Below are 10,732 nucleotides of genomic sequence, written 5' to 3' on the forward strand. Positions count from 1 at the left end.
GTCACTACAATGACAGCGTCAAATGTGAACTAAAACACTTTTGTAATTTGTCAACAATGAAAAGAAATACGATTCCCAAATATGGTTTACAGTAATTGTAGAAGCCAATGTCTATCGTTTGCCAATTGTTAGTCTGATGCCTTGTTTGAAATAGAAAACCTGCAGAAAACCTTCCTCTCAAGGAATCCAGACATCTCCAGAAGTAACCTCAAGAAAATTTATTCACAATCTGCAACAAAACTAAAGTATTGCGTAAGAATAAAAGAAAAAGAAACATTTCTGTGAACAGTTATACCAAGCTTTCTGGCTAATGTTCTAGTGCAACATCTCAACGAAAACACTCAGGCACAAGATTCACTTTTTCTTAAGGAGATCAACTCACATTTTGCATGAGAATATACATTTACAGCTATAAAGGAAAAATGCAAGAACACACTGAGTACTACTCCAAGGCAACCATGTCAAGAAGATCAGTCCTTTCATTGCAACAGTGTCTTCATCAGAACTATAATAGTGTCTTGTGTTGTTTAATATCAAGTGCAAACATGAATTCAAAGTAATGGATACTGGAAGTAAATGATTGTTAAAAGCCTTCCTGAACAGAACTGCGAATGGCGTTCACTATATGTGTCATAATGTCATCATACTGAGTGTGGATTTGTCTGTCTGCATCTACAGAGTCCATCTATTGCTGAAGATTATGGTTAAGTGAAGAGTTAATCATTTTTTTGTTTGTATTTTTCTGGAAAGGAATTACTTCGAGACCAAAGAGAGTACATTTAAGGCCATTAACCTGTTACACCCTAAGGTTGTTTGAAAGAAAAACAAGAAATAATACTATAAATTACGTACAAATATAAGATTTTACCTGAGAAGGAAAAGGTGCCACAACTTAAGTATGGCACGAGTCACATACACACAACATGATGGCCATTTAAGTTAGCAGAATACTGAGAAATCAATTTAAAAGTCTTAAAGGTACAGTTCACCCAAAAATGAAAATTTGATCTTTATCTGCTTACCCCCAGGGCATCCAAGATGTATGTGACTTTGTTTTTCAGTAAAACACAAATAAAGATATTTAACTCGAACCGTTGCAGTCTGTCAGTCATATAATCTAAGTGAATGGGAATCACAGCTTTGAGAGTCATAAAAACATACACAAACAAAACCAAATTAAACCCTGCAGCTTGTGACGATACATTGATGTGTAAAGACATTAAACGATTGGTCTGTGCAAGAAACTGAAAAGTATTTATATATATTTTTTTACCTTTTTCAGCACAATGTCTGAACTGTCCCGAGTGGTTCTCAACAGCCTGCGTGACACGTCTTCTTGCATTACGGTGGATCGCTGAATTTATAAGTGCATTACCACCACCTATCTCTCAGGTGGACCACTGACACTCCCAACTGAGACTGTAGATAGTGTCAATGGTGCATTCGAGAGATAGGTGGTGGTAATGCACTTATAAGTCTGAGATCAGGACAGTTCATACATTGCGGTGAATCAGAGGTAAAAACGATATAAATACCATTTGGTTTTTTTGCACAGACCAATTTTTTTCTTGTCTTTACACATCCATGTATCGTCAAGAGCTGCAGCGTTTTGTTTGTGTTTTTTTGACTCTCAAAGCCATGATTCCCATTCACATCCATTATATGATTGACAGACTGAAAGAGTCAGAGTTAAAAATGTTTGTTGGTGTTCTACTGAAGAAACAAATTCACATATAGATAAACATCAAGTTTTTATTTTTGGGTGAATAAAACCAAATTCTGGACACTGGTAAGAGTTGTGGTCAGATATGATATTCTTTCAAACAGTTAAGTGCAGTAATTCTGTGGAACTTAAGACAGTTGGGCTGTACTGGCTTTGTTTCACGCTGGTAACATATGTTATAAATGCTAATAACTCATCTAAAAATTGTGCCAGTTAATTTAACCTGATTTTAAGTTTCATTCATTAAGAAGACTTTTTTTCTTCGTCATCAGCCAATCGTTTGGTCTTTGACACCTCTCTGCGTATGTTTTTGACATACACTCAAAAAAATTGTTTCAGCAACAGCAGAAATTACAGAATAGAAAAATAAATATTCCACCTGTTCACCTTTCATTGAAGAGCAAATGAAAATGAGAAATATAATATATTTAGACACTTCATGATGCAAGAACTCCACGTTGGATCACATCTGAACCGTAACGTCTAGTCATCGGGCTTCGAAGTCTTTGAGCATGACACCTCTTACCCTGTTCTGATTGGCCTAGATCAGACTCTTCCAGATGGCTTCGGTTCTCACTTCCTGTCCGCAGCCGGGTCCTAATTTGAGGGGAGGTTGTGGCGGTGGGACTTGTATTAAAAATTAAGGAAGAATTTTGGTCCATGTCATTTCTGTCCTGTCCATCTTTCCCCGATGACGTTCTTTCACTCCGTTTAGGAATTCTGAAACTGCCCCAGTTTTTCAGATTCCGCCTAGTTGTTCCATTTGGCACAATTTTTTCTTGATGATGGCTTGAGTTGGTCTTCCTCGGTGATACATTATAAGTGGTCGAAGCAGTGACTACAGAACTAGCAGTGGTTCTGCTGTGAGACAGCAGTAATCTGTCATCCAAGTTGTCATGATCAGTCTCATTCTTCACCGCGTCCTCCATAGACTTCGACTGTCTCAGTTTGTCTTTTATAGACACCTGTTCCAACAGCTTGCTCCTCCTCCTCCTGTCCTCCAGGGGGCGCTCGCTCTCCTCATCTCTTCTATGAGATTCACAGCCCCTCAGTCTGCCCTCTGAACGTGTCACCATAGCTGAAGCTGCCGTCTTACAACCTGCAGAGCCTGAATCAACCACCTCAGTACTGGGAACATTGTCCATGACCAGGCTTTCCAATCTGGGCATCTTTGCAGGCTTGTCTGCTTCGATATGCTTTGAGACTCTATAGGTGTTGCTCCCATTCTCGTGATTTTGAATAGTGGTGCCCAGGGCGCTGTTGTGGCCACAGTGACCCTTCAAAGGCTGAGGGGATGCAGGTACAGGAGGTGCTGTCCGAAAGTAAAACATAGCCTCCTCCAAACGTCTAGTAGAAGATATACCTGAGCAGGAGAGAAGGTAATGGTTTAAAAAATAAAAAAATAAACGGAATACAGACAAGACAGATATATATTGTATTGTATATATTCTCATATTTGAAATATACTCATTCAAGTGAGTGCAGTGAGCATCATACTGACCAGTGGCACGTCCCTGCTCGAGCAGCCGGATGTGGTGATGAAAGATCTGCTCTTGAACTCGGCACAAGGTTCGTTTAATTCTTTCCCGGCGACTGACCATGTATGTCAAATTACGCACCTGAACACACATATATGTAGGTGAGACATATGAATTCTACAAACAAAACAAAGTGATAATTTTGATTACTCAGATTACTCAGCCTAATTCATTCATCTTGAGAACACAAATGAAGTTATTTCTAATATTTTCTCATCTTTCTTGATAAGGTTTGTTCTTGCATGTCAAGCAAGCATGACTGAGCTTTTGTTTACAGTTGATTTGCTCTATGCATCTGCAATGTTAATGTATGAACAAAGGCCTAAATGAAATCTGTTCATTATTTAAAGCGATAGTTTCTTATTTGAAACCCCTTGATTCATTTTCAATATATTTTTCAACTTTTAATGAGTGATTCGATTGCATGGAGATTAAATGGAAAAACAGTAAGAGAATATGAAAAATATCTTCATTTGCGTTTCGAAGATGAACAGGTTTGGAACAACATGAGGGTTAATAAATAACAGTTTTTCATTTTTTGGGTGAACTAACCATTGTGTGGAGTTTCTAAACATGAAAGATACTCTCAGCAGCTGTGGCAATATAGCACATAATAATCTAAAGACTTACCTACTCTGTAAAAATGGTTTATTTGTCTAAAACTTCCTTTGTGTAGTGGGAATAGTTTTTAGGGTCCCAATCTTAAATTCTTGCAGCTGGAGTTCACAGAGAGTTATATTACATTTCCATAAAATAAATTTTAATTCCTTCACTTCTGACGTCTTGACTCTCCTATTATTTGAAAAAACGGGCTAGTGTGTATTTTCTATTTGGGTTTGGCCAAGCAACATATTTTATGGTTTAATGATAGAGATACAGGTGTTGTAATGACTGTGGCGTGACAGAACGACACAGGGACAGAAACGTTGTCAAATGTTAGTGATGACAGTAATTTAAAACCTTGAGAAAACAGTTTTTTAGTAACAATATTGAATAAAAAAAACAAAACAATTATAGGAATCCAACAATTGATGACTGGACGATGGTTATTTTCATACTAATCCACAAAAACCCACACTGAAATATCTGCAACTCACTAACAAAGTGTCTACAGCCGCTGCAACAGTTGTCACACCGTGTCATGGACGCGACAAAGTGACTATTGCAAATCATTTGAACTTTGCTACACAAAATCGATTACAAAAATCGATTCCATTTGCTGATTTTGAACACGATTTTGTGTAGCTTGTCAGTGAACTACGGCTCTGTGTAGTAAAGGCCAACCAGTGTTGCCAAGTCGGCAGCTGTTTTTCATGTCCGCGGGTTAGGGCTGGGATAAACGATTATTTTTTAAACGATTAATCTAGCGATTAATTTTTTCAGACCGATTCTATTTATACATGTTGATTTACATATCTGAATGAAAAAACATGAATTCCTTAACATTGCAATATATGTTTATTGCTCTTAAAATTACAAAATAATTCGCGCCAGAAACTTTGGTGTTTCGCCCTTTTTCTATCATGTTTAATGATTTTGATTAATATGCACAAGGCAGAGAGGACCAATATATACCAATAACGTGATGTTTAGCCCCTGAAATGCGAATTTTACCAAGGCAACCCTACCAAAAAAAAACGTGTATTTTAACCCTGGGACGCAATTTTTATCAGGGCTAGTTTTGAGGCTAGTTTTGAGAAGCAAGTGGGCAGGATTTGTTTTGAAAACCTGGCAATCCCGATCTGAAAGCACGTGCTGGAGATCTACTTCTAATCACAGGAGCAGCTTTACTGACGAGATGCGCATGAAAATTGCATTCGATTGATAAGCGCTTGTGTGAGAGGGTTATGAAAGAAGTGCAAAGACATTTTTATTGGTCATAACTTCCAGAGATAAACAGAGCACTGGTCTAAGCTTAAGCTTTCTAGAGAGCCTGCGTTCACAAAAGCTATCAAATGGAGTATTACTTTGAAAAGCTGTGCATTAGACTGTATGTAAAAAAAACTGAAGAATACTTTAGGCTCAACAGTCTTGAGCTGTGACTGGTGGCTGCTGTCTTCCTTTATATTGTGCCAAGTGGTAATGTGGCTACAGAATGGCTTTGCAAAACTTACCCTCTCTAGATCCTGTCGTAAATGCGTGAAGAGGCGGAGTCGTCGCAAAAGCACTTCCTGTTCCCGACGGGCAAGGCTTTCTTCCTCCTCTTTCTTCGGCATGATGAGTGGCTGGTTAAAGTTCACCTTCCTTTTCAATTTCCAGTATTGGAACAGGAAGTCCACAGTTTCCAGGGGCAACTGCAGGTGCTCTGCGACTTCATCAGCGGCGACAAAGCGATAGAACTCGTCCTCCAACTGCTGAACTCGAAGTTTACGCTCACTGAGACTGGTTTCTTCTGGGTTTTGTGCTAGCCTGGGCTGTGAAGAGGATGAGATGTTCACTCCTCTATTTCTCCCTCTCTCTTCGCTGGTCTGGACCTTCACTGGCCTGTCATCATCTCCCTCTTCCTCATTCCAGTCCATTCCTGAGTGCTTGGGACAAAAAGACTTAAACTTGACTTCATCTGCTTCTGTGAGGATTGTGTTCATCTTCAACCCACACTGCAGACCGCAGGTCACATGGAATGCCACACGGCAACTTTTGGCAGAACACTAGGGGGATTTGGAAAGAGAGAATGCCAGGATTAAGAAATAGAAAGATGGGGAAAATGTGAAGTTGATTTTCTTTTTATTATTATTAATAATTCTACTATTATTAACAAAATTCTACATTTAAACCAAGTAGCATGGATGCAGCATCTTGCAAAAACCAAACTGAATAAATAAAACTACTTTTGGCAGTCAGCAACTATTAATTTATTCCGAGATTGAAAGCGTCCAATACCTGAGGGGGATTACGGAAATATCAGAAAAGTCATGTGATCTCAACATGTTGGTCCCCATGAGGTGACTCAGTCCATGGAAAATTAAACAGCCTTTATCAGAATACTGATATGACCTCAACCGAAGAGAATTTACATTATTTCAAACATTTTTCAGAAATACTATTTATTTTGTATTGTGTCACTTTTTTATTAAGGTTATGAAAGGTAACTAAGTGCTTCCACCTTAAATTACTGATGGTATCAGTTGATGATATTTTATTCTCCAGAGCTCAAATTGAGAGAAAATATTCAGGTTTAAAATGCACTTTAGGCCCTCTGGAAGATTTTGAATATCTAAATGAACGACATTAACCATCTGTATATTAGTTAGACATCAGCACTGTGTACCTGAATACAAGCTCCTGTTTTCTCTTTACACAGGCAGCATATTAGAGCCCATCTGTTGCTGGGTATATGGGACACATTAGTGATAGGCTCCATCTTCTCAGGGTTACCAATGCTTACCTAGAAGTAAAGAGCACACAACAAAAACCAGTCTGAGCTCACACACTACTCTTAACAAAATGACTTTATAAGTCTTAAGTTTTGCATGCATCCTTACTTCTGGTATCCAGAGGGCACAGCTGACGTGAACCCACTTGGTGCCACTGCGAGTGGGTTTCATGGCCCCTCCTGTTTTAGGACACAGATGACATTTTGGAAAGATGCCCAGTGCGCAGGTACGACAAAGCCAGCTGCCCTCGGGAACCTTCAGTATACCGTAACACGCCTGTGGGGAGGTACATTGTTATATAATGTTATACATATATGTGCTTGCACATGCATTCAGACACTCAGGTGCACAAACACATACACACCTGATGCACACAGATGTTGCACTTGTCACAGAACACCATTTCATTGCCATCCTCGCCGTCAGGGGACTGACAGACGTCACACACCACGTCTTCATCGTACTCTATGCCAAGCCCCTCCTCCGTTTCCATGGCGTGGCTCATGTTGTCATAGCAACGGTGCTCAAACTCCTCCATGACCCGCTCCATTGTCAGCTCATCCAGGAGTTGCATGCCTACAAGCAAATCAGTTAGTCACACGTAACATTTGTTCCAACAGTGTAAGAAATTTGAGTGCGTAATGGGTCAAATGAAAACTCTGACTGTATCTGCTCACCCATCTTACTGAATTCCTCGTTAGCAATCTGCAGCCAAGCGACGTCCTCCTCATTCAGGTCATAACGACACATGCCATCAGCCAGCGTCTGAATACCCACGTATCCCAGCATCGATGACTCAGATGAGCGAATCAGCTTCTTCGGCCTGATGAACAGAGGAGCTGGGGATTTCTCAGCTACAGTGCTGCAGGGAAAAAAGAAAACAGGAATAAATCAATGGCATCCATTAAAGAAGAAGAATTTGACTTGTTAAAAAAAAAAATACAACTCATACCGCACTATACACTGCGGTATGGAGTTGGGACTAACAGGGACTTGAACCCCTTTCTCCCACTCCTGCCGCCAGGGATCTGCCAGCTCATAATAATCCTCTGAATTCAGCTGGTATGAATCATGCAGCTTCATAGCAGTGATCAGGTCTGTCCTGAACACCTGGAGGAGAAAGAAAAGGGGGGGTGGGGGGTGACTATCGGAATATGCATCAAAAGATGTGTGACAAAAATCTACCACATTATCTTTTAGCCTGTTAAGGTCGTATGTGAGGTGGTTCGGAGTGTGAATGCAGATCTGTGTACCTCTGAGGGTCTTTTTCCATTCTGTTTCCTGTGCTTTGAGTTGGAATGCTGAGAGCAGGATGTGGAGTTACCTGAAAGAGACAGTAACAAATGCATGCAATGTGTTGTGCTGAAGATTCTGAGAAAGAGGGATATTCATGTTATTAGCAGCACTAATTGTTAGTGTTATGATATATATATATATATACACAATTAATATATGTTATTAACGGTTATATTAGTTTTAAAAAATGGCAGTAATAGTTATGCATAAAGAGATGGCTTGTGACACATGTATTAAAATAATAATAATAATGATGTGGGCAGATAATTTACAATAAACATATTGCAAAAATAAGAACGGTCCAATCTGGATTTCACGGTGACTTTAATAACATGCAACTTCAGTGTTACCAGAAAGGCTATTTTAGATTGCTCGAGGCAAGTTGGCACTAGAAAATAAAGTGTTTGTCTGTCTTACTTCCATTATCCGAGTCCTCACTGGTGCTTGGGACACGGCTTCGCTTCATCATCAGCTGCTGTGGCCTTCAAGTGATGCAGAAATCTAAATGACTGCTGAGTGCACTGCTTTCCCCCAACCAGCCACAGCTTGACTAAAGCCAGAAGACACACATTCAGCGTTCAAGAAGACTTTACAAGCCTAACTCAACTTAAAAACTACGTTAAGTTACTTAATATTATACTTTATAAAACTTAGTCCTTCTATTCGAGTTTAATATGCAGAATCAATTTAGAAGAAATTCGTAGACTCAAAAACGCGGAGCTATTCAACCGTTGTTGTTGTTGTTAGAAATTTGCTAACAGCAAAAATTATTAAGGTCTACACCAATCCCTTACAAGAAGGTAAAAATAGTAATTAACGTTGTACGGTGTAAGAAAAATTACGCTATATTGATGTGCGCATGCCCAGTAGTTTTTGCGGTATGCCAACTAGACTTCTAACCAGCTTCTAACCGCTGCTGCTTGATTGAGCACAGCAAAATATTATCGGGGCAACCAATCCGGTGGGTCTAAAGGCGGGACTATCTGTTGAATCGACCAATGGTAGACTGAAATGCTCGTGAAACGTAAAAACTTCACATTTAAGTTGGTTGTTTTGCTCTAGTCTAGTCATGTGTACATACCATTAACTTATCCGCTTCATCTGTAACTTACATTAAATTAAAATCCGATTTTTAAATTACCCAGGGCACCGTGTTGAAAATTAGCAAACTCCAATTTTCTGTGCAACGCACTCACGCTGGGAAATTATAAACCCTCCTTATATACTGTTTTTTTAATCATGTGGCGAATATTCAACGACTTAAAATGATTAAAGCCGAACAATTTTTCCATTACAGAACACCACCACACGAAGAGGACGAGTGACCTCGTGTTTTTATTAGTATTTACTCAACTAACTGAGCAAAAGCAAACACAGATTTTCAAAAAACTGATTAGATATGCCAAACTTAAAAAACATATGGTTATAAATACATTTAAAGATACAACATCAAAATCTTATAACTTTCTGCTAATTTCAACTGAATTACAATAAAAAAAAACTTCTGGCCAAACTCGACGTCTCGCTCATACGGTCTATGGTCTCGCTCCATATAAACAAACAGCAGCTCACGCTGCGCTAACGCTCCATGTGACGCTACTTGCAGAACACGCCCCTTGACGTCACATAGCTGTCCATTTTAATGCCAGAGTAAAACAAAACTATTATTATTAATAATTAATTTTCCCACTGAATCCAAATCAATTTTACAGTGTTTTAATACACAACCTCTGCTGCACTTTGATATATTTAAAAAAACAACAATTTATAATACCACGACACATACAAGTCCACATACAAAGCTACGTAGATCAGAAAACATTTTTTTTAATTGCACAAATACATAGATTTGGCGGATTTAACTTCTAACGCAAACATAAAATAAAATATTAATAATGTCTAACGCTATTTATCCCAATATCACGGCAGCGCTGAATCCGGACCAACCCAGACCGTGGCACGGGGAATGTTTTACTCTCTAAACATAACAAAAATTCATATATTCACTTAAACTGCAAAAACATGGGCATGCGTTTGATGACATTTGTCGGTTCGCTACCAAAACCTTTGGGTTAAATAAGATAAGGCGCACATTCAGGCCAGGACGCGCGCGCCGAACTTGCGACATGACGCTTTGACACACACGGCGCGCGCGCGCACGGCTAGCAGCTACGCGATTCAAAGTAACTAACAAATATTAAAGCAAACCACACCAGGAGCTTATAGAAATTAATACAGAGGTCAAATACATGTAAACATTTATTTAGGGCAGCGTCTGCTGTTTCTCAACTTAATCTTTGGCGCCATTTTAATTACGTGCTACATTTGAACCGGACCATCTGCATGAAGAGCTCGCAGAAATCCTGGAAAGCACTTGAACGTCCCTGCCTTTAAAACATGTATGCTACAGCACACCAAGAAAATTTAGTGTACCTTCATAGGAAGATCTTGCTGATCCTGCGCTGGTGTTTCTATGTGGCGCTTTCTCAGAGTTTGAGTCTCGTTTCTCCTCTCCTCTCCTCCACCCCACACACAAACACATGCAGGTTACGTATGCGCGCCGCTGCTGCTCCTCGTCCACCTGCAGGGGGAGCTAATGCCCGTGCGCGCTCACGCCCGAACATGATTATCACTATATCACTTCCATTTCGCTGCTCCCTGACATCCACATCTGTTTTGGAGACGATGACAGGGATTTGTTTTGTAAAGCTCAGGTTAAAAGCTACTCATTATTTAATACGAATCAATAGGAAACCTCTGTAAATAAAGATGTATTATTATTCATCACAACTACTTATCAG

General features: G+C 39.5%; 1 protein-coding gene across 1 annotated transcript; it reads right to left on the reverse strand.

The window, feature by feature from the left end:
* Nucleotides 1–203: 203 nt before the first annotated feature.
* On the reverse strand, nucleotides 204–10,530 carry LOC128031536 (protein Jade-1). Its single transcript, XM_052619840.1, has 11 exons — nucleotides 10,365–10,530; nucleotides 8,349–8,481; nucleotides 7,889–7,959; nucleotides 7,588–7,745; nucleotides 7,313–7,497; nucleotides 7,000–7,211; nucleotides 6,744–6,911; nucleotides 6,530–6,646; nucleotides 5,376–5,909; nucleotides 3,225–3,342; nucleotides 204–3,086 (listed from the first exon to the last, which is right to left on the reverse strand). The coding sequence occupies exons 2-11, from the start codon at nucleotides 8,398–8,400 to the stop codon at nucleotides 2,161–2,163; spliced, it is 2,541 nt and encodes an 846-aa protein (XP_052475800.1). The 5' UTR covers nucleotides 8,401–8,481; nucleotides 10,365–10,530; the 3' UTR covers nucleotides 204–2,160.
* Nucleotides 10,531–10,732: the final 202 nt, after the last annotated feature.

This window comes from Carassius gibelio, chromosome A17 (genome assembly GCF_023724105.1).
Source record: "Carassius gibelio isolate Cgi1373 ecotype wild population from Czech Republic chromosome A17, carGib1.2-hapl.c, whole genome shotgun sequence".
Lineage (NCBI taxonomy): Eukaryota > Metazoa > Chordata > Actinopteri > Cypriniformes > Cyprinidae > Carassius > Carassius gibelio.